Source organism: Myxocyprinus asiaticus, chromosome 30, assembly GCF_019703515.2.
Source record: "Myxocyprinus asiaticus isolate MX2 ecotype Aquarium Trade chromosome 30, UBuf_Myxa_2, whole genome shotgun sequence".
Classification (NCBI taxonomy): domain Eukaryota; kingdom Metazoa; phylum Chordata; class Actinopteri; order Cypriniformes; family Catostomidae; genus Myxocyprinus; species Myxocyprinus asiaticus.
The window spans coordinates 33,409,244-33,433,730 of record NC_059373.1 but is presented as its reverse complement, the minus strand read 5'-3'; the positions used below and the strand labels follow the sequence as shown (position 1 = coordinate 33,433,730).

Sequence of the window (24,487 nt, the reverse complement as noted above, 5' to 3'; positions counted from 1 at the left end):
CAATAAAAATGTTAATTACAAAAAAGACACATGAAAGCTGTGATTGAAAATCAGGGTTATTACACCAAATATTGATTTTTTAACTCTTCTTAAGTTTTATTATTATTTATTTATTATTATTATTGTGTTGTTTAAAAATGAATATGAACTTGTTTTCTTTGCATTATTCGATGTCTGAAAATACTGCATCTTTTTAGTTCTTTTGACCAGTTGTCATTTTCTGCAAATAAATGCTCTAAATGACAATATTTTTATTTGGAATTTGGGAGAAATGGTGTCAGTACGTTATAGATTAAAACAAAAATATTCATTTTACTCAAACACAAACCTATAAATAAATCCAGAGAAACTGCTAATTTTGCAGTGGTCTCTTCATTTTTTCCAGAGCTGTATATATATTACACTATTCAGAAGAGAAAGGTTGAGGAATACTAAGGTGTGGGCACAACTAAAAAAAAATGGAAGAGGTACAGTGGGTGGAATGAGGTCCTGGTTTGCATCTAAGGGTTAAAGGTACAGATTAAAAAATATATATATATTCTATAATAGATACTTTAAAATAGAAATCTATCTTAGAGTAAAAACAAAAGAAAGCATTCTCCACAACATTATAATTTTAAAGACACCTGTATTAAAAAAGTATTATAGTCTTTTAATGACTTATTATAATAAATATGAAACAAAAGGACATGTAACAGAACAAATGGTAAAGAAAATGTCAAACCATCGTTTTGGCAAACAGTAATTGCAGTTTGAATTGCATACAATTACACAACATGTGACAACCTGCCAACAAAATACTGTTGTCCTGAGAACAAAGTCCAGTCTTCCAACTATTTAATATATAAAATAATGAATTTGAATGGCTTTATTTTATGTTCATATATTAATAAACACATTTGAAAAATTGCATAACAATAGAGTGGCCTCATGCTGTTAAAACACTTAAAACCAAACCAGTAGGTGTTTATACAGGTTTAGTTCGCTTCAACCCATCCCAAATGTTATTAGACTTTTAACCCACATGTTTACAAAGAGAGCAGCATTCTAGTCAAGTTACACGGGCTTCTTTTTGTCTCGGTGACCGTGGCATTGGCGTGATTGGCTCAATCCCACGTCAATCAAAATACCCAGCTCGCGATTGGTATAAAAATCGCTTCGCTCCGCCTTCCCCTCCGCGTTCGGAACACTTCCGCTAGGCCACCATGCCCTCCGGAAGTTGAATTGTTACAGTAGGATACTGTGGATAACACTGGAGTGCTCGCGCTCAGGGGGCGAAATAAGAGTCGTAAACACTCCGTAGGCTCCTACGACTGGGCGGAGAGAGGGTTAACTAGTACATAGGCCCGACAGACCCAATAAACTCTGAGGGAAAGCTTTCAAACAGCGCCCTTAACACCCGTAAGCTCCCGAGAGTGTGGGCGCAGCAAGGCGGGAGGAGATGGAGCCCTCTCCGGCGAAGGGGAAAGCACAGGGTCGCCTTCTGGTGTCCACCAGCCTGGACGCCAAAGACGAGCTGGAAGAGGTAGGGAGAGCCTCATTCCCGTCGCTCTTAAACACATATGTGTCAGTGCTTCCTCCACAACACATCTTCTGTGTTAAAAGCATGGCGAAAACTCATGAAATAACAAAAGAACATGCAGAATGGAAAAGTTGACATGTTATCAGCCTGGCAGGAGCACTTGTGATAGGAGTGAGAGTTGAAGACATGGCTCAAGTTTATGCCAACTCTGATAAATAAGAGTGAAATGAGAGCTGATTGTGATCTTTGCAGTGTAAAGGAGAAATGTGTTGTGGCAGCAGTGGAAGCAGATGCTGAGTGGAGATCTGACACATGATGCAGTTTTCAAGGGAGAAGTGATGGTGCCCATCATGATATTAGTCTTCGTCTTTTAATGAGATTATGGTTGTATGACTGTCCAGCAGTTTATGTATGAAAGCATGAGGATTTTATGACCATTGTTATGAATTGTATTGTTATTACCTTGTATTCTTTCTTTTTTAAATTTTTTTATGGCATGATATTTTTGTATCTTTCATATGTTTGGTTATGTGCTCATCAGTTGGTGTGTGTTTGTATTCGTTTCAGCGCCTGGAGAGGTGTGTGAGCATCACCACGTCTATAACCAATGGGTTGTCTGAGCGAGAAGCCAATGATGCCCTCACTGCCCACGTGAGTGTTTATCGGCCACACCCACTTTAAAGACATTCATATTATTATTCATCTATACTCCCTAATTCTCTCATAGTGTTATTGTTCATAGTGTAGAGTTCCAGAAAATGCTTTTATCCCTTATAAATTGCAAGATTATTTTAGATGCACCCGCATCATACAGTTGGACAGCACGACATTAAAGAAAACAAGATGTCATAATTAAGCAATAATGTATGAGTGGCTGTGCGACGTTGTTAATATAGTCACGGCTAAAGGGTTTTACATGGCATCGTTGCGCTAGAAGAGTCCCTGACATGGAAACTTGGGTTCTTATGTGTGGAGTACAGATTCAAATCTGGCATGCAACATGTCCTGATCCCTGATCCCACATCTCTCTAATATTATCTGTCATTTCTCCTTTCTCTGTCTTAATAAAAGTGACAAAAAAAGAACATTTATAAAAAGAAATCAATGTGTACTCTATATCTTTTCTGTGAACATTGCACTCACTTGATTGAACAGGATTCAAATCCAGTTGCACACAATATTTATGTCTTTGTACATATGTAATCTACCTTAACGTATATTCTCTCTTCTATTTACAGATATTCCATTTTCTACGTATATTTAATGTCCAGTCTTAATTTTAAATTGAGCTGATCAAACTGAATTGGCTTTAATTGTAGCTTGATGATGATGATGTTTGTGTGTGTGTGTGTGTGTGTGTGTAGGTATGTAAGGGTCCACAGCAGCATGAGGAGGTGTGTTTGGGTCTCTTCACTCTTCTGCTGACAGAGACCTCACAAGCACAGAGGGTACGACAACACAACAGACACTTTGAGATGCTTTGTATCTGTTTTCCCAATGTCCCAACATCACAGTTCCCACAGACAAGGAATTCCTGGCAATATCAGGGAATTTTCAAATTGTGATTTCCAGGCCTGGAAAAGTCTGTTCTATAAATTTCTTCAGTACTGTAGTTCTGTGCAAAAGTCTATTTTCGTGAGCGTGCTAAGCGCAGCGCTATGTGCAAAGTCTTATCTCATTTTTGTGAGTGTGCTAATTCTAAAAGCAATTTTCATGCCAGCGCAAGTGGGCATGGGTGGGAATGCTTGCGCTATCTGCGGATGTATTGTATGGTAATAAAGTTGCACAAAGCGCAATTTTCTGTTTTCAGCGCAAAGTTTAAATTCAGTTCCTACATTTGCCGATTGGAGATTCCACCAGCAGCTGGTAATAAAGTTAATGTCCAAACTCTGATAATATTGTGGAACATCAAATTATGTCCCTGATGATCACTGTTGTAGCCGTCTTATGAAACAAAAAATGTATAAGATTTGTGTTGAACTTTCTCGAGGTCATGGTTTATTTTTCTATTATCATTATTATTATTTTGTTTGTTGGGGGCCTGGGTAGCTCAGTGGTAAAATACACTAGCTACCACCCCTGGAGTTCACTAGTTCGAATCCCAGGACGTGCTGAGTGACTCCAGCCAGGTCTCCTAAGCAACCAAATTGGCCCGGTTGCTAGGGAGGGTAGAGTCACATGGGGTAACCTCCTCGTGATCGCTGTAATGTGGTTTGTTTTCGGTGGGGAGCGTGGTGAGTTGAGCGTGGTTGCCGCGGTGGATGGCGTGAAGCCTCCACACGCACTATGTCTCTGTGGCAACACGCTCAACAAGCCACGTGATAAGATGCGCGGGTTAACTGTCTCAGACGCGGAGGCAACTGGGATTCGTCCACCGCCACCCGGACTGAGGCGAATCACTATGCGACCACGAGGACTTAGAGCGCATTGGGAATTGGGCATTCCAAATTGGGAGAAAAAGGGGAAAAATCCAACAAAAAAAATTAGTTTGTTTACAATTGTATTTATGATATAATTTGTATTGGTATTTTTCCACTCGTAGAGTGATTAAGTCACTGCAAAAGGGGCCAGTGGAAGGAATTGGACCAGATAAAATGTCATTATCAGCCCTCTACATAGCGAGTAAACCACTTGCAAATGCGACTAAATGTCATGCAATGTGGCTAAAATATGTCTGTTATTAGCCACTGGCTAGTAAATATTCCGATTTTACTCACCAGAGATTGAGTTATTTAGTGGCGAAGAAGAACTTAAGCACCACAATCCTTTTACTGAATAAGAAGCTGGCGATTAAGAAGCTGGATTCAGCCTCGTCTTTTACTGCGTGTTGCGTCTCGTGAGCGCGCACTCAGAAGGAAATTGACATTTGGCAGCAGTGTGTCCTGAGGTGTCATGTTCGTGCTGTCACTATTGCTTTAGTTCAGCCATGATATGCCATAATTACATTTATAATGCATTTAACGACGTCAAGTCTGATTTTGGATAAACTTTTCCACGGACAGTTTTCACAACATTCTCTGTTTTAAAGCATGTCTACAGACCAGTTACGCGCCAGTAAAGGCAAAACTCGAGAGCTTGTCGATTTGAATTTGAGAACTTGTACAATAAATATTTGTACAAGAAAGTCATACACATTATACAAGTAAAAGTTTCCTTTTGCTTTGTTCCGTGTATTTTGTATTCAAAGTCGAGACCCAGGCACCCCATTTTCATTTCATGTTTCTTTTCAAATCGTTTTGTACATTTGTACACAAGCTAAAATGCTCACATCCAGCCCATTATCACTTTGAGTGTGCGTGATTTCTCCAAACCCACTTGCACCTAGACTTAGTGCATGCTTGCACGAAAATACCAAATGTTCATGGCCATGCCCATTAAGGAGAAGTCTTGCTGTTTTAAAGGCACAGTTGGTCAGATTAAATATTGATTTAGTTTTTAATGTTTTTTTTCTGCACTTTATATGAAATGAATTGTAATAATAAACTTATTCATTGCATTATTTTTAAACACGATACAACATTTTTCACAACTGCCTAAAATATTTGCACAGTATTGTGCATGTTTATTGTTTTGCTCAGCTCCAAAATATTTCAATGGCTAGATAAAATTGTGAATGCTTATGTTGAGTAAAAATTCAAATCTCAGAATCTCTGACATGAGTTCACTGTGTGATTGTTTAAATATAGAAATTCCAATGACTGGTAACTGGAATACAAATGAAAATCCGGGCCTGCCATCTCAATAAATAATAAAAAAAGAAAATGTGTCCAGTAACCATGAATGTTGTGAAAAGGTAATGGAAAATCATTGGTCAAAAAGTCTGGGAACCCTGCACCATTAACAACATTCTGTCCTGCAGTGCTACAGGGACTTGACGCTGTTGAACCGGGACGGCATGAATGTGGTGCTCATAAAAATCAACCAGATCCTCATGGAGAAGTTCCTTAAACTGCAGGATGTGTGTCGCACGCAGGTGGGCTCCCGTTTGCTGATTTTAACTCTGGTGGAAGTGAAAGGATCAGTTGTTTTTGTGATGTTTATAAGTGATATCTTGGCTTGTGTGTGTGTGGGCAGCTGGTGTGGTTGGTCAGAGAGCTGGTGAAGAGTGGAGTCATTGGTGCAGATGGAGTCCTTATGACACTTATGAAACAGATCGCTGGTGCGTTTACACACATATCCAAATTATAACACATATTTACAGCAAATCCCTGTACCATGTGTCTAACTTACGGCAATCTGCAGGAGGAGAAATCTCCAATAAAAACCTGTGGTTGGCTGAGAGCGTGCTGGAGATCTTAGTGGACCAGAGGTGAGAGAAGATGTGAATCAAACGGCATGTGACCACAGTCTGTTGCACTATGGGCAGTAGCTACATACAGTGGAGTTCAGAGGTCCGCGACATTGAAATATGGGATTTACAATGTTATTTAAACACGCAAATAAATAGTTTTATGGATTTGGAAAATTATAAAACAAAGAAGAGTTATATGAAAAAGAAATATTTAAGATTCTGTGCTTTTTCTAGGTCACTAATCAAATGAGCACATTTGTGACATTGACCATTTTAACTCCTTTGTTCAAAAGGTCAGATTTCCTTGCTTCCGTTGAAGCACACAAGATGCTCTTTGGAATGTTCTTAAATCATGCTGGATGACATGAATCATCATGTTTGGCTCAAACTTGTGGAGTCTTTGCCAGCTCAAGTGTATGCTGTCATTAAAGCAAAAGGGGGACAAATACAAGCAAATACAAAGAAATTCATGTTAATTTTTTTTTGTTAAATATTCACTCAAGTTATGCTGATAATATGATTTGTAATGAAAAATAACTCAAATTATAAAAATGCAAAATCATTACATTTTCACTAGTGGATTTTTGAACCCCACTGTGCATATTGACATTTTATTAGAAATGTAGTTTTTACTGCTGTGTGTTGATATCCTGCTTCACTCAGATGTCTTTGTCTGATGTACAGAGAGTGGGTGGTGAAGAGTGGGATGTTAGTGGCAATGTCTGTATACACATACCTGAGGCTCATCGTGGACCACGGGATCCCCAGCCTGCTATCCCTTCGACAGAGAGAGGTGGACTTCTGCATCGGCCTGCTCAGAGAGAGGGTGAGTGACCCAGAGATAGAGAAGGACAGTCTAATGAACGAGATCGGGACTTGACATTGGTCGGATTCGAACCCATGTGGCTCACGTGAGCACCAATGCTCGGTAAGTCAGGAGCATGTATAGTGTGCCTGTAGCTTCCTGTTTGATTTGCTGCATACTAAAAGTGTTGGCACAATAGGAAACAGGTTCAGTGGGTTTTGTTTTGTGGATTTACAAGCCACTAACATATGCTTCTCATTGACAGTGAATCATGATAGACTAATATGAAGGACGCTCCCTTAGAGCGGGCTGGGGTTAAGTATCTTGCTCAAGGGCACTAAAACTGGATTTTTAAAATCTGTATCTGGGTCAGCAGTTCCTGAGAGTCCTTTTGGGATTCAACTTGTAACTTCAGTTGAGCCAGCAGGGATTGTTAACAGTTAGACTGCCAGTGCTCATCCATTCAACGTTATGTTTATTGAGTAAATTGAGATTAAAAGAGAACATGAAATCAAAATCTACCCTTTTGTTTTTAGTGTGTGCAATTCATCATTGCATGTTATTTTAGAGAAAACAAAATGTCAGTTTTCATAGTCTTTCACTGAAATGTAATGGCATTTATCAACCTCTGAAACAACTTTTCTTTTCTGCTGATGTAATCAAGGCCAAGTAGGCGGGGAAAAATAAAATGAACCAATAATATCACAACCTGTAATATTCAGAAAGTTCTTTAAGGGATGTTTTTGAAAAGGTTTCACCAGGAAAAAATCAAAATAAAAGATCTTGTATCGTTGTTATTGTAAAGTGGTAAGAAGTTTAGTTGTTTTTATTTTCTTAAACTGCTTTGATCTTGCCATGAAAATAGCCTTTGATGCTGATATGGCATAAAAAAAATCCTTTTTTTTTTTTGTTTTTTTTTTTATGTTTCCATCCAAGCAAATCCCCATTTTTCCTACATTATTCCCTGCTTCTAATCAGTTTCACTCAGAAATATGTTGCTTTCCAGAAATGAAATGCTTTGTGAATGGAATTTAATGTTGTATTTAATTGCTCAATTGAATACAATAATTCCAAATATGTATGTCTTTTTAACAGTTCATGGAGTGTTTTATTATTGGAAGGGATCTGGTGAGGCTGTTACAGAATGTGGCTCGTATTCCAGAGATGGAGTTACTGTGGAGAGACCTGCTGCACAATCCTCAGACACTCAACCCACAGTTCACTGGTGTGTGTCTGTGAATTCATACTGTAATAGTTTAATTTCTGACAGATTAATAGTGTACCCAGTGGTGAAAATGAATTTGCGGCTTTCTAATTCAGTAATCAAATGATTGTGTGTATTTAAATATTTTTTTGCAGGTATACTGCAGCTCCTCACCTCTAGAACCTCACGCAAATTTCTGGCCTGTCGCCTCACACCTGACATGGAGACCAAACTACTGTTCATGACCTCACGGGTAAACACACACTGACTCTGGTACTACATGACATGGAAACCACATTGTAGTTAGAGACTTGAAAGACTGTTTACATGCACTTGCACCTGTTTTTGCAGAAAGCAGAGTTCTGAAGCGTCATGTACATGAGAACGCCTTTTCCTAACACTGCTTAAGGGATTGAGAGAAAGCCATTTTACACCTAGGTTTCACGCAGAGAATGTGGCTTATGTGGCCATTTAAACATACAGAAGCAGGGATAAGGGCAGACATGCGATGTTTCTCTTTATTGTCTTACAGAGATCAAATTTCACTTTGTGATTCTTTTGATAAACATTCAAACTATGGTGTTATGACAAAAAAAATAAACTGCATAGTCACATTACTGAGAATGAGAGCTTTCATTTGATATATGACAAGTGCGGGATGAATGGATATTTTTACATCATTACCAAAAGGTGGCGCTCATTTGCGACAAGGAGGCTGTATGTATTTTATTGTTATTGTATGTAACATCAATGCAAAAGTGATGGAGTTCTGTGGAAAGTTCAGATTCTACGTTTTCAAATTGTACCACATTTGCCAGACTTGTAATCAAACTTATTACACGCTCCTAGCCATGTCCACAGAGGATCAGATCAGCAAGTCAACTCAGCAGAAAGAATTCAACATTTCTTGGAGTACAGTGGGAAAAACTAAAATCACAAACACTATAAACTACACTATATTGCCAAAAGTATTCGCTCACCCATCCAAATAATTGAATTCAGGTGTTCCAATCACTTCCATGGCCACAGGTGTATAAAATGAAGCACCTAGGCATGCAGACTGCTTCTACAAACATTTGTGAAAGAATGGGCCGCTCTCAGGAGCTCAGTGAATTCCAGCGCGGTACTGTGATAGGATGCCACCTGTGCAACAAGTCCAGTCGTGAAATTTCCTCTCTACTAAATATTCCACAGTCAACTGTCAGTGGTATTATAACAAAGTGGAAGCGATTGGGAATGACAGCAACTCAGCCACAAAGTGGTAGGCCACGTAAAATGACAGAGCGGGGTCAGCGGATGCTGAGGCACATAGTGCGCAGAGGTCGCCAACTTTCTGCAGAGTCAATCGCTACAGACCTCCAAAGTTCATGTGGCCTTCAGATTAGCTCAAGAACAGTGCGTAGAGAGCTTCATGGAATGGGTTTCCATGGCCAAGCAGCTGCATCCAAGCCATACATCACCAAGTGCAATGCAAAGCGTCGGATGCAGTGGTGTAAAGCATGCCGCCACTGGACTCTAGAGCAGTGGAGACGCGTTCTCTGGAGTGACGAATCACGCTTCTCCATCTGGCAATCTGATGGACGAGTCTGGGTTTGGCGGTTGCCAGGAGAACGGTACTTGTCTGACTGCATTGTGCCAACTGTGAAGTTTGGTGGAGGGGGATTATGGTGTGGGGTTGTTTTTCAGGAGCTGGGCTTGGCCCCTTAGTTCCAGTGAAAGGAACTCTGAATGCTTCAGCATACCAAGAGATTTTGGACAATTCCATGCTCCCAACTTTGTGGGAACAGTTTGGGGATGGCCCCTTCCTGTTCCAACATGACTGCGCACCAGTGCACAAAGCAAGGTCCATAAAGACATGGATGAGCGAGTTTGGTGTGGAAGAACTTGACTGGCCTGCACAGAGTCCTGACCTCAACCCGATAGAGCACCTTTGGGATGAATTAGAGCGAAGACTGTGAGCCAGGCCTTCTCATCCAACATCAGTGTCTGACCTCACAAATGCGCTTCTGGAAGAATGGTCAAAAATTCCCATAAACACACTCCTAAACCTTATGGAAAGCCTTCCCAGAAGAGTTGAAGCTGTTATAGCTGCAAAGGGTGGGCCGACGTTATATTAAACCCTATGGATTAAGAATGGGATGTCACTTAAGTTCATATGTGTCTAAAGGCAGATGAGCGAATACTTTTGGCAATATAGTGTATATTAGGTAACACTTTACAGTAAGGTTCTATTTGTTAACATTAGTTAACAACATTAGTTAAAATGAACTAACTATAAACAAGACTTTTAACAGCATTTATTAATCTTAATGTTAATTTCAACATATACTAACACATTTTTAAAATCAAAACTTGTATTTGTTAACATTGATTAATGCACTATGAACTAACAATGAACAATTATATTTGTATTAACTAACATTAACAAAGATAATATTGTTAGTTGTTTGTTCATGATATCTAATGCATTAACTAATGTAAATGAATGGAACCTTATTGTAAAGTGTTACCACTAATTGATACACACCAATTTAAAATATCGACTACTGTCCCTCATGTCCGTGTGTATACGTTGCTGTGGAGAAAGCTGATTACTCGCTGTGCTACATGTATACGGGAGTAAAGAGAAAGCCGATGACACGGTGCATGTAAACGCGTATGATGCTTTTTAGTCCTAAGCAGCTTTCTGGCAATAAACAGCTTTCTGGTGTCCATGTAAACAAGCTCACAGATGCGCATAAGACACACACTATTTACACACGCATACTAAATTGACTCCTCCTGGCTGCAGGTTCGATTTGGGCAGCAAAAGCGCTATCAGGACTGGTTTCAGAGGCAGTACCTGTCAACAGCCGAGAGCCAATCACTGCGCTGTGACCTCATCCGTTATATATGCGGTGTGGTTCATCCATCCAATGAGGTGCTGAGCTCTGACATTCTTCCTCGCTGGGCGATTATTGGCTGGCTGCTGACTACCTGCACGGTAAACAGACATTAGAAACAGTTATCGATTCAAAATAATATCACTGATCATGAATTAGTAATGCATTTATTCTCTCTTTTAAGAAAATAAGGCATGGGAGAGGCTCACATTTCCTAAAACAACTACTGTTTCTTAATCTCATCTATAATTTTTTTTCTATCTAATATTTAATTTGATGGAATAGGTCTATATCAGTGTTCTCTTTTTTTTTTTTTTCTCTCCAGTCTAATGTTGCTGCATCTAATGCCAAACTAGCCTTGTTCTATGACTGGCTCTTCTTCAACCCAGAGAAAGACAGCATCATGAATATCGGTAAGAGAGACAAGAGCCCATTGGTGTGTCTTTCAGCCGTGACTTCATAGACAGACATGCACAAACCTCAGTGATGCTGTTTTTGATTTTCCCTTTGATTTTTCTTTCTCTTTTTAGAACCAGCTATTTTGGTAATGCATCACTCCATGAAGCCACATCCGGCTATTACAGCGACACTGCTAGACTTCATGTGTCGGGTAAGAAAATGTCTCTTTGTATCCACCATATTTAAGAATTCGTTTATTTCATCCATAATAGAATGAGGTATTAGATTAAACATGATTTTATAATTTGCCAGAATGAAAAAAAAATAAAAATGTTTTATTGTCTATAAAGTTGTCTTAGGGATCTTAGTTTTTTTTTTTTTTTTTCATTTGTCTTATCTTTCCCCACTGTTCTTTTCTACTTCAGATCATCCCAAACTTTTTCCCTGCTCTTGAGGGTCAAGTGCGGCAGGGCGTCTTCAACTCTCTCAACTTCATCATGGAAAAGAGAGTTCTGGCGTGAGTTCATGTTAAGGCAATCTCTTATTGATGCAATGATTGTAATGCCAAGCTAATAATATTTGCACTAACTCTTGCAGAAAACTGTTGAAAATAGTTGTCTTGTTTGACTGCATAATAATTCCCAACATCTCTACCTCTCTCAGTCACCTAGCACCACTGTTCGACAACCCTAAACTGGACCGTGAGTTGCGGTCCATGCTGAGAGAACGCTTCCCAGAGTTCTGCAGTTCCCCTTCCCCGCCCACAGAGGGTCAGAGCTCCACCCACTGTGCTCATTACATGTTGAAATGTGAAATTACAAGATGTCTGTAAACTTAAAAGCCAATGCTAAAAATGCTGGCAATTGTTTGAAATGTGTAGAGACACCAGAAGCTTCTCATGTTTTAATTATGGACACACTTTCTTTGCTCATGCAGTAAAAATGGAGGAATCTGTTACAGTGGAGATGGACAATCATGTGCTTGATAAGGAGGACAGTTGCTATGACAACACAGATGCTACCTTCAGTGATGATGAGGAGGAGTTGAACAACAAGGGTTAGTGCACTTTTAGCTCAAGCATTTTTTTCACAGAAAAAAGTTTAGACACAACCAAAAATAGCATTTTCATTAATGCACTTACAACAGAAGCCACTTCAAAAGTACCGCAACTTAAACATTATTTGTGTTGACGTGAAATTAGTTTGACAAAAATCGCTCACTAACCTCGTCTGCACAAATCTCCTGTTATGACCATGTAAAGCCAGATAAACCTTGTAACTTTCACATATCCAAAAGGATACCAGAAAGGAATGTGATGAAACTACACGTAAAGCATTGTTTATAGGAAGCAAACTCCACCCATTGGAATTACGTCAGTAATAAAAAGTTAATCCCACTGCTGAAAGGATTATATACACAACTTTATAGTATAAATAACATATATATTTTTGTACAGAAGAATTCATATGTGCTTAACAGAAATACAAGCTTCACATTTCTGCTTCAAAATACCTTGCCCCAAAGACTTTATTGTAAGTGCGTTAACCAGTGATTTTCAGGTGTGAGCTTAATTTACATAATTGCCACCCAGGCGGAGGAAGACAAAGCGTGCATTAGCGTCTGTCAATGGGAGGTCATTAATCACCTGACCGTTGCGACTCCCTGCTTAGTTCATGGCTTCAAAAACTGAAAAATAACTTCCGGCTTGCTTGAAAAAAGTCGTTCTGTCGCCGAGGCGGTGTCTTGTGTTCTCGTCAAGTAAACAATGAGCTGCTTCTTTACGTCAAACTGATCTGAACGCTTTTATCGCACTTAGCTCTATATAGTCAAAAACGCTGGTTGTAAGTGATTCTGTCACCAAGCATTTTTCCTGCCTTTTTTTCCTACACTAAAATGACTTTAGAAAGTGGAGGTCTGTTTTTATCGAACGCAAATTCTTCAATAACTGAAACCGCTTGTGGGAATGCGTTCTTCGACAATCCTCGGGAATAAATACACAGTCACACACTTTCACAAGGTAAAGTTACTCAGTCAGACACCTGGCTCATTTGGAGAATTTGTTTCTGATCCTGGTGTGTTTTCTCCCTTGGATTGGTTCGTTTAGGCATATGAACATGGCATTCGTTAATTCATCATCAAAATGTGGATATTACCTTTTGGTGGCTATATTAGATATCGGTCAATCTTTGCGATCACAGGTAGGGCTGCGTCAGCAACTTTTTAACAGATAAAAACATGGCTTCACTCTTTCTGTGTGTGTGTGTGTGTGTGTGTGTGTGTGTGTGTGTGTGTGTGTGTGTGTGTGTGTGTAAGTGTCTGGGCGCGAGAGAGAGATGGCAACTAGTGTCAGATAATGTTTACTTGCAGTGCAGCTTCTGACTGTCACACTTTCTGTACCATGCAGCAAAGTTTTGCATTACGGTGACATAAACAATACTCTAATATTTGTACCCATTGACACATTTTTACAGGTATATAATTTTAACCGGTTTATCGATGCACAAACATTCTGACCAATGAGGGGACAGTTTGCTCACATCTGACTTTTATTAACAGTTTTGGTCCGTTTTGAAATATAACCTTGTGAAAGCAAACCATACAATGAAGAAAATGCAACCTTGCAACTGTTTTAGCCCCTGTTTCTGATCTAATCTAGTGTTGCAGGTCTGAAAACGTCCTAAATCACTCTTTTACAATTGTTTATGCTCACGTGGTACTCCTGTTATTAGCTCCACATGACAGGGAATCAGAGAGTTGGGGTGAGTTGTATGTTTGTCACCCCTCCACCATTTTGTATCGGCAAGTATGTCATGCCTCTGACTGAAGAGAGCGAGTCAGCATGTGTGACACCCTCGGCCAAAATTGTGTTGTTTGGAGTCTGCTAGTGCGGTTCAGGCTTTACTGTAAACACAGTTTTCATTGACCAACATCTTTTTTTTTAGATCGATCAATTAAAGACTAATAAAGGACTCTGTTTTAAAACATCATTCCTGTTTAAGTGGATCTTGTATTTTGTAGTCCTCGTGTACGCTAATCATTTATTCAAAGTCATAATAGAGTCTAGATCAGTGGCTCTGGCTCTAAAGGATCCCCATGGCCCAGGTGTTTATCCAGTTAATGTCACTGCCATCATGAAATTATCTTTTGCTTTTGATTGTTCATCCCAAGGTAAAAAACGTGAGTTTAGGTTCCACCAGCTCAAGGAGACCTTCATCGATGAACCCGCTGACATCACACCTTTTGTGGACCAGTTAGACGAAGCGCTGAAAGAGAGGGTCCTACAGCTGCAGAAAGGGAGGTGTGTCTGGATACGCATGATTAATAACCTGTATTAAAACTATATTAGCATCTTAACTGCATGAGTCTCACATTTTCTGCTCTCTCTCTATCTCTCAGTGACACAGAGACGCAGTGTGAGGTCATGCAGGAAATTGTGGACCTTATTTTAGAGGTGGGCTTTGCTCAGGGTAAAGCATACAGTATGAGCTTTAGATATGGCTGATGATGCACATGTTCTGGTCATATGTTCTCTTTCAGGAGGATTTCGACTCTGAGCAGATGTCCACTCTTGCTTCCTGTATGGCGGAGCTGTTTAAGAGTCACTTCAGGGGAGATGTGTTACCTGAGGAGATAACAGAAGAGTAAGAACGTGTCTGTCTGACTCATTCAGACGAACAAATATTTATCCTGGTCAGAGATGTGGCCAAGGGGTTTGAGAAAGTATTGAGTGTAATATGATTACAAAGTAAATAGTTATTGCAATCTGATTACTTTTTAGTCAGAACAGTAGTGTGACGTATTGTATTTTAAATTCTAGTAATCAGATTACAGTCACTGATATGCAGTTAATTACTTTTAAGTACATTACTTTGGGTAGACATATTTCTATAAAATATGAACTGTGTATGTCTGTTTGCAATTCTGTGAGAGCTGAATGGTCACTGTAAGGGAGAAACATCTGGATAACTTGCGAGCGACAGTGGACAGATAAAATGTAGACATTATTTTGAATTCGTTGAGGGGTGGGGGAATCTTGTGTTGAAAGTGTTTTAGAAAGTAACTTAAAAGTAATTAGTAATGTGATTGCAGTTTTAGAAAAGTATTTTTTTAGCGGATTACTTTTGGAGTAACATACACAACACTGGTTAACACACGCTCCAGACATAAAGTATTGAGCAGTGATGCTCATGTGAGAAACGTGGGTTTGGATCTGGTGTGCGTCATGCTCTGTGCTATTATTCTTTGTCAACAAATGTTGCACAGGTTAGAATGACATGGAAAATAATTAGGGCTGTCAGTCTGTTAATATTTTTAATCAAATTATTTACATGACATGCTAATTAAATAATTTAATCGCCTATATAAATATTTGCAGAGCATTATTTTTTATATGATTAATCACACTGAACGCTTTAAATCAATAGGCCTAAAATAATATTAATTATATTAAATAATCTAAAATATTAAATCTATAATGTAATAAATCAGACAGTTATGTAATAATCACAACAGGCCTAATTATCTCTACTTTTTTCTTCTACTTCTGTCAATTCTTCTTTATTACTATTAATAAGGACTTGGAAATGAAAATCAATAAATATATCTAGATATTTCTTTTACTCAAATTATGTTGTTGACTAATATTTACTGTGGGTGTGTGCAGGTCACTGGAGGAGTCTGTGTGTAAGCCAGTGTGTCTGATCTTCAGGAACTTGTGTCAGATGCAGGAGGATAACAGTGGCTTTTCAGTTCTGCTGGACCTGCTCGCTGAACTCTACCAGAAACAGCCAAAAATTGGTTATCATCTGCTGTACTACCTCAAAGCCAGGTGGGGGCCAGACATTTAGTGTTTAGTCCAAGCAAGATCTCTCTGTGTTACGGGTAGGGATTCACCAAAATTTCGACTGCTTAAAAGTTTCAGCTGAAAATAGCAAAAAATGCCAACATTTGAACAGAAACGGATACTTTAAAATCCAGTGATGGAAACACTCGCATGGAAAAAAATCTTTGTTTTTGCTTAACATTAAAGTCCACATCCCCAGAAGTGAAGTGATCGCTCTCTTGGTCATTAATTGCGCGTTTTCCAGTATTCTGTTTATGTGTGTTATTGTGTGTCATGGTCGTTACTGTCAAGCTCCATTATGACATTAAGGGTGCTTTCACACTAGCACTTTTGGTGCACACCTGAGTTCGAATGGCGTCAAAGTTCGGTTCGTTTGGGTGGTGTGAACGCTGTTTTCCGAACTTGGTTGCGCATCCACGAACCGCACCACAAAAAGTCCACTTGAAAAGGTGGTCTAGGGTACGGTTCATGTGAACTCCAGTGCGGTTCGCTGCTGATATGGACGCAGTTGTACCAAATCATGGAAGTGAACCCTTATTGATGACTTATTATTCACGTCTTTGCAGCTCCCGATCGCAATTATTATGGTATAATGCGTTTCTCATACCAGCTTGTGTCCAAATAAATCACATTCAGAGAGCAGTTCACATTCTTCACATCTCTTGCAACACATCCACGGGCTCGCGACAGACAAACGCTAATATTCTTCACATCATTGCACATTCAATGCATCCGTGGCAGACAAACATAATTGTTGTTTTGTGCATGTAAAGTTTTGGTGGTAAATCCAAAGAGATGAATACTTTAATAACACAGCGAAGAGGATGTCTTCTTGAGCTGTTGCCTAGTTACAGTGGTACGCTGATGACGTAATCGGCCTGCAGTTCGGACCCAAAAAATATGATGTGAACAGAGACCAGCGGGGGCAGGGGGGAGGAAACGAACTCTGGTTCGGTCCAAGCAATCGAAACAAGTGTGAAAGCACCCTAAAGGTGAAGTGTGTAATTTCTGCGCTACTAGTGGCATCAAAAGGAATTACAAAAATAAAGTATGTTTTCAAACAACCTTAGCCAACACCCCTCAGACTCATCACACCCTTTGCACTTTCTGATTCCCTATGGACAAATAAGCTATACTAAATAAAAGGTGATAAATGTTTAACATCATAACAAACACACCGGACAGAAAGCGTTTCAGAGGAATCGGCTCATCCAATAACATTGCCGAATTGAACGTCAGCTGGTGTGCGGGGGATCCAGCACATGAGGTAGGATTTTCTTGGTAACTAGTAAGCATAACGATATATATTATGAGTATCTCACAAATTTATCTGAAGCTCAACAGTAATGAGTTAACTTGAGTGTAGCTAAATAGTCTCTGGTGTAGCTTACATTCACTCTGGTTTTACTCCGTTCTCTGTCTTTTTGTCTTTAAGCAAGTCTTTGAATTTTGGCAAAGCTAAGTTACGTTTCCTCTGTAACACTGTGGACGTACATATTCTCCTGGTTGAACATTTTACTACAAGTAGCCACAGTCCAAACTCGTGCTATATGTTGAGCCAGAAACGGATGGGTGGAGCTGGGCGAGCCACTCAAAATATAAACAATGTTTTGATAGTGCCTGGGAGGCACAGTGTTTATATTTTTGGGGGAGGTAAATCCACGAATGGCCTACTTATAGTTGTCAATAAACTGTGATATTAGATCGAATTTTGACATCAAAAAAGTTACACACTTCACCTTTAAAGAAGCATAAAAGCACCATAAAGTAGTCCATATGACTCGTGCATTATTTTCAAAGTGTCTTGAAGTCATACAGTATTTCTGTAAATTGCAAAGGATGTGTTTAATAAGTAAATATACAGACTGCATGCGCAGCGTGCTTTAGTGAATGAGTGCTGCTCTGTTGTTGACATGCACTCATAGCAGCATGCGTGGTTTGTGAAACGCTAATGTTTTTAGCGTAGCTCAAAGTTCTTCTTGGAGTGTTCCGCCAAAATAAAAGCCAGAGGGTTAAAGTTGAGAAATTACGACTGAAATTGAATTATATTTTAGAACTTTTATTATTATTAAATTACAATAATATTTAAGTTGACTGACTGAGTAATGTAATATCCTGTCACAACTTAAATGAACACAAGAGATCCACTAAAGAATCCATACCACATTCTGGGTCCACATACAATGTGATAAAAGTGCCAATTGAACTGGCTTCATGTTCTCTGAAGATTAATCCAGTAGAGTAGCTAGCACTAAAGGGTTTCTTAATTGTCTACTCTATTTATTTATTTATTTATTTATTTATGTAATTCTTCTGTCTACTCTATTTTATTCTGAAAGGTTTAGTATAAAAGTGGTTTCAGTGCATCCCTAATAATAACATTTTGAATTTGTTCAATTATTCCAAACATAGTCTACTTTTTAAAATTATAATTTTCGGGTTTTGGTTTTCAGCCCTGTGTGTCCAGAATTTTGGGGTTCGGCAAAGAATTTTCATTTCGGTGCATCACTAGTTATGGGTCATTCACACTGACATCGATTTCCAGTGAAAAAGCTACAGGAAATAATTTGTTAATGATTGAGAGTTGTCAATTTGAGGCAACAGGTCCATTGGTGACACTGCAAAGATGAGCAGAGTTTAACATGATGCAAATGCACAGCGATAGGAATGAAGACGGTGGAGCTCATGTGACCTGGGGCCGGATTCACAAAAATGCTCTTAAGAAAATAATGTAAAGTTCTTAGGATAAATTATAAGAAGTTCTCAATTTTTTTTTCTGAAGAATAAAAAGACAGTCTTTGACATTGTCTGATCAGCCTGCTAATAAATGTATCTTTGAACTTTTTGTTTTTAATAGCAAGCACCTCGTGATCATTTATATTTTATTTTTTTTATGTAAAGTGTGCGAGATGTGTTAGTTTAACGACATTAACTGACATAGGAGAATTTACTTGCTACTAACCATTTGATAACTTTTAATTTGACATGGAGGAAAAGTTAAGAAACAAAAACTTTAGTAGACAAGAGGGTCTTGAGGAAATCACTGCAAGAAAAAAGTTATCTTTGGGAAGCTTGATTATATAACCTCGGAAATTAAGAGGTGGGTAAATGGGAAAGGGTTACAGAGGCTGTGCTCAACTCCAATAGGGATGTGGATGGGAGGTGAAAAAGAGTCTCAGCTTTCTAATGTTATAGTTATGTTTCTATGAACTCTGAAGATCACGGAAAGAGAGCGCTATATGCAGCGCATCCATTTGAATTAGCATGATTGGACACCACATTAAGAAGCTTCAAAACAAAATGTATTGTTTATAATATTGGTGATAACATTTACAGGGTTTGAAATCTGAAAATAAAAATATAAGTAAACACAAAACAGTCAGAAACGTGTTTTGGTCTAAAATCACATTTCTACATAAACAGCCCATTCCCTGATAGCACACGTACATCACCGAGACGTCTGTTTGATGTGTGTTTTCATCTGGAAGACATATTTTTTAGGTTGTTTGCTCATCTGCAACACATTTAATCTCTGATGTCAGTAAGACATTCAGCAGATGTCTTTGAGTCATTTATGATTTAGAATGTTTTTAAATCTGATCATTTTAAGACGTTTAGCAGATGTTAACTAGATTGTGAAGTTTCCAGATGAAAAGATCTAAAATAGACATCTCGGAGATGTACGTGTGCTATCTAGGTTGCGACTTCAGACTCAACATGATAGAATGCATCACATTTAAAACAACCAAGTTAATTCATTAAACATCTTACCTTTTAGAATTTAAGACAACTGTGAGGTTATCCTAACTTTAAGATTTTATTTACAACGATTTTTAAGAACATTTTTTTTTATAGAGAATTTGAATGCTTAAGTTTTTTTCTTAAATTAGAAATTAAGAAGAAAATGGTAGTTAAGAAGAATTTTCTTAAGAATGTTTAGTGAATCCGTCCCCTGCCCCCTAATTTTGCGTGAACATCCTTGTTGGTCCTGGAACAACATTTCTATCAACCTATCAGCTTGTAGGGTAAATGTTGGGTTTGGCTTAGGGCTTGGGTTAAGGGCCTGTGCACCATTCTTATCAATCTATCATTTCCCTCTGATTTTAGGGCTTAGTTGTGGTTAGGGTTTGGGATAGGATTATGTCTGAAATAAATGTTGTTCCTGTAACACGTCCTGTTTGGCAAAATCATAGTGGCTGTATTACAGGACACTGTATTGGTGTAACTTAAAATAGTTTTTCCTAATTTATTGGCTACATCTGAGTGCAAGGCTACTGTTTTCAAAGTTGACAGTGATTTATTTGTTTATTTTGCATCCCTGCAGCAAAGCTGCAGCAGGAAAGATGAGTCTGTATGAGTTGTTTGCTCAGGCCACTGCTCTGGGTGACCTGCACACATGCTTGATGATGGACATGAAGGCCTGTCAGGAGGATGATGTGAGGCTACTGTGCTATCTCACCCCGTCCATCTACACAGAGGTAACCCATTATTACACCACGCAAAGCACGCCACTTTATACTCCAAATACCTTCTGCCTGCAACAGATTGCCCTTAAACCCTTGTTTTGGTCTTTATACAACACTGTCTCTCTCAGGGGCCTGGGTAGCTCAGCGAGTATTGACGCTGACTACCACCCCTGGAGTCGCAAATTCGAATCCAAGGTGTGCTGAATGACTCCAGCCAGGTCTCCTAAGCAACCAAATTGGCCCGGTTGCTAGGGAGTGAAGAGTCACATGGGGTAACCTCCTTGTGGTCATGATTAGTGGTTCTCGCTCTCAATGGGGCGCATGGTAAGTTGTGAGTGGATCGCGGAGAGTAGCATGAGTCCCCACATGCTGTGATTCTCCGCGGTGTCATGCACAACGAGCCATGTGATAAGATGTGCGAATTGGTTGTCTCAGAAGCAGAGGCAACTGAGACTTGTCCTCCGCCACCCGGATTGAGGTGAATAACCGTGCCACTATGAGGACCGACTAAGTAGTGGAAATTAGGCATTCCAAATTGGGAGAAAAGGGGATAAAAAAAAATAAAATAATACTGTCTCTCATACAGTTTCCAGATGAGACCCTACGTAGCGGAGAGCTTCTGAACATGATCATGGCTGTCATTGATTCGGCTCAGGTATGAAATAAACACCTTTAAAATGTATCATGTTTACATTCACAGTGCAAGACCTGTTATTCCAATCTTCATTCACCTCCTCCTCGTTTTCTCTCTCTCGTCACAGCTTCAGGAGTTGATGTGTCACGTGATGATGGGTAATCTGGTGATGTTCCGCAAAGACTCTGTCCTCAACATTCTCAGTAAGTTTAAGACTGTTTTCATGTTTTACAGCTGTCTTCACATTTTCTGATAGTCCGATATTACTTTGCTCAAAACTGCAATACTATTCTGAAAGATTATTGGAGATTTGGGATTCTTAGATTTGGGATTCTTTAAATTTCCATCAGGATTGTTGGATCAGGAAAAAGGTTATCACGTCTGTTCTAATAAGACACCGCCTTTGACAAAGGAATCGCACATATTCTGATCGCAAAAGACCCAAAATTTCTAAAGTGTAACCACTGTGATCTAACGATGATCTCCCCATGGAAGATTTAACAGGATGAACAGGACCCCATCTTCACCACGGCAGCACACAGACTACTGTTTGAGAGGATATACTAATAAAAATAATGTAATACTTCTAAAATCACGTCTTTGCATTTATTTTGACTGCAGAAAGTAACATGTTCAATCGAAACCAGCTGTTAAATGTGAATTTTGAATATGATATTGAAGTCAAATATTATTTTTCTATGTTTTAATTTACATGTTGTTTTGATTTTTATATGCCACATTTCCAGGCTTTAGAAGTGTGTTAAATGTGTGAGGATGTGTATTCATCAACCTGTTCCATGCACGACTAAATCATACAGGCCCATTGGGTTAAAACTGGTTTTGTCGTTAGTTCAGAAAGAACCTACAAATATTTCTTCACTGTAAACCATAGATATACATTCATAACTTTGATTAATATTAACAAACATTTTTAGATTAAATAATGTTTAAAAGATTTTTACAACCACTGCACTGCCCATATCCACCATTGAAAGCTGCTTGTGTGAAGTCACGGAAATTTCATCTATACCTTTGTAAAATTTAATCTTGGTGTGTGTGTGTGTTTGTTTGTTTGTTTGTTTTACAGTTCAGTCTCTTGACTGGGAGACGTTTGAGCAGTACAGCACATGGCAGCTCTTCCTGGCACACAGTATACCTCTGGAGACCATCATCCCCATTTTACAGCACCTCAAATACAAGGGTGAGCATCAGTCTTCATGAACACACCAGAGCTGGTTGTAATGTATTGCTATAATCGAATGAGTTTTTAGTTGTAGTAGTGTAGTGTAGCGCATCACATCACAAATTCTTGTAATCAGATTAGATACTGACTTTCAAATAAATTTATTTTAATTTACTTGGGTTACAGATATTTCTAAAATTACATTATGCATGTAGAATACATTTAAAACATGAAATACATACATTTTCTCATCTGAAATATATGTGCTCCCCTAACAAAAACCACTGCCTCTCTAGGGCTGGGGAGGGGGCTTTTGTTTGGCGTACTCTGCTTTTGTACAGCAACGATGTTCTTTCACGAGATCCACTAAAGAATCCATACCACATTCTGGGTCCACATACAATGTGAAAAAAGTGCCAGTTGAACTGGCTTCATGTTCAATTGAATTGAATATTCACCCTTTCAATATTTTGACATCAAAATAGTTACACACTTCACCTTTAAACATACTCTACCCAGTCACATACTCAGTCCCTGTAACATTTATCTCTCGGCTCACAGAGCATCCAGAGGCTCTTTCCTGTTTGCTGTTGCAGCTGCGCAGAGAAAAGTAAGTCTCGTGACAGATTATTACTTCGTTCTATGCTGTAGGACAGACTCTGTTGGTATTAGTTGCTGATTGTCTTGCTGTGTTGTGCTGAAGGCCCAGCGAGGAGATGGTGAAGATGGTTCTGAGCCGACCCTATCACCAAGAGGACCAGTTCACCACCAGCATCCTGCGGCACTGGGCGGCTAAACACGACGACTTGCTGGGAGAACACGTCAAAGCCCTGCTCATCAAGAACAACAACATGCCCCGGAAACGTCAGAGGTAACGACGCATTTATTTCACCACACACTCCTAAGTGTGCAATTGGTGGAACTGCAAAAATTATGACTCCTTTCAGAGACATTTCCCAAACAAACCCCCCACCCACCATTTGCCATTGTTCAGAAAAACAGGCAGTCCCGCCCCAAACTCATGCCATTGGCTGTGCCAAGGCGCTCAAACAAACAGAGCAATGTTTTTTGTCTATGTATTACACTCTTCAGAGAAATCAGCCTGTGTAGTGCCTTGACAAGCACAGATTTTTTTGGTCTGTTGATCTATTTCCTACTAACGTGTGAAGTTGGGGGCGAGACATGTCAAATGCTCTGTGCCTTTTTTAAAAAGGCAGCGGCTGTTTGCATTAAAATTAAACATGGTTACTATATTAAAACCATATTACGGTAGTAACAGCATGGTTAGTTGCATTAAAACAATGGCTTCTGCGAAAAAGAAAAAAATGGTTACTACAATATTACTATAGTAAAACCATGGTTAATTTTACCCAGATCAAACCTTTCTCTCAACTCCCCGATCTTCATTGTGACCAAATCACTGCAAGGAAATCAACCTGTATATTAATTTTTTATTTATTATTATTATTATTATTATTATAAGTAGTATTAATGGAAATATTAAGAATAGAAACAGGAAACAGTATGGGAAAAAGTGGTTATGGGAAAGGTTTTTTTGTAAAATAAATTGTTAAATTACACAGTTTATTTTATTAAAAACTGTGGAGACTGTGAATCACAATCAAGGCAAACGATTATTACAGTCACTTGAAAAGAGAAACTTGTATAATAATACGTTTAATAGCAATTACACATCTAATAACATTAGTATAAGTGAACAGAGCTGTTTATAACGTCTCATAACATACTTATTTTGATGCTGTGAACTGATTATTTACTATCGCTTTTACTATGACTTGAATCAGTACATACTGTAAATGAATTAACGTTCAGTTATTAGCTTTAATTAACCTTGTAGCAAATGTAGGTGTCATTGCAGACGTTATATGTTCATTTGGGAATTAGGGCTGACAGTTTAATCCATAACATGCTCTTCTCCAGATTTATTTAAAGATTATTTTAAAAAAAGAAAGAAAAACACTGCGTGTATCCTCTCTGAGTAACTCGTGTCACCATTACAAATGACCTGGCAACAACGTGTTTTACATTTATTGGATTACTTTGATAAAATCTCACTTAAAAGTACTCAGACATTACTTCCATAGACTGTCGTTGGAAAATAGCAAAAGTGTGTCAGAGTAATGGTGGCAGGGCAACAGTTGCTAAGACAGGATTGGTCAGAAGTGCTTTTAAGGTGGGGCAATTGCAATTTTAGCGAAGGGTCAATTGCCCCCCCCAAAAAAAACATTAAATAATGT

General features: G+C 38.8%; 1 protein-coding gene across 1 annotated transcript in view; it reads left to right on the top strand.

Moving 5' to 3' along the window:
• Positions 1-1,222: 1,222 nt before the first annotated feature.
• ints3 (integrator complex subunit 3) overlaps positions 1,223-24,487 on the top strand; it is a 28,479-nt gene continuing 5,214 nt past the window's right edge. Inside the window, exons 1-25 of the mRNA XM_051663521.1 lie at positions 1,223-1,525; positions 2,090-2,173; positions 2,887-2,970; positions 5,382-5,495; positions 5,597-5,681; positions 5,765-5,831; positions 6,498-6,639; positions 7,714-7,843; positions 7,978-8,075; positions 10,614-10,805; positions 11,030-11,117; positions 11,235-11,314; positions 11,529-11,620; positions 11,767-11,873; positions 12,040-12,159; positions 14,272-14,401; positions 14,500-14,554; positions 14,641-14,744; positions 15,767-15,931; positions 20,271-20,424; positions 20,999-21,067; positions 21,174-21,249; positions 22,134-22,247; positions 22,791-22,839; positions 22,933-23,100. Coding sequence (XP_051519481.1) covers positions 1,442-1,525; positions 2,090-2,173; positions 2,887-2,970; positions 5,382-5,495; positions 5,597-5,681; positions 5,765-5,831; positions 6,498-6,639; positions 7,714-7,843; positions 7,978-8,075; positions 10,614-10,805; positions 11,030-11,117; positions 11,235-11,314; positions 11,529-11,620; positions 11,767-11,873; positions 12,040-12,159; positions 14,272-14,401; positions 14,500-14,554; positions 14,641-14,744; positions 15,767-15,931; positions 20,271-20,424; positions 20,999-21,067; positions 21,174-21,249; positions 22,134-22,247; positions 22,791-22,839; positions 22,933-23,100 — 2,651 coding nt within the window. The 5' untranslated portion in view covers positions 1,223-1,441. The remainder of the gene's footprint in view (positions 1,526-2,089; positions 2,174-2,886; positions 2,971-5,381; positions 5,496-5,596; positions 5,682-5,764; positions 5,832-6,497; positions 6,640-7,713; positions 7,844-7,977; positions 8,076-10,613; positions 10,806-11,029; positions 11,118-11,234; positions 11,315-11,528; positions 11,621-11,766; positions 11,874-12,039; positions 12,160-14,271; positions 14,402-14,499; positions 14,555-14,640; positions 14,745-15,766; positions 15,932-20,270; positions 20,425-20,998; positions 21,068-21,173; positions 21,250-22,133; positions 22,248-22,790; positions 22,840-22,932; positions 23,101-24,487) is intronic.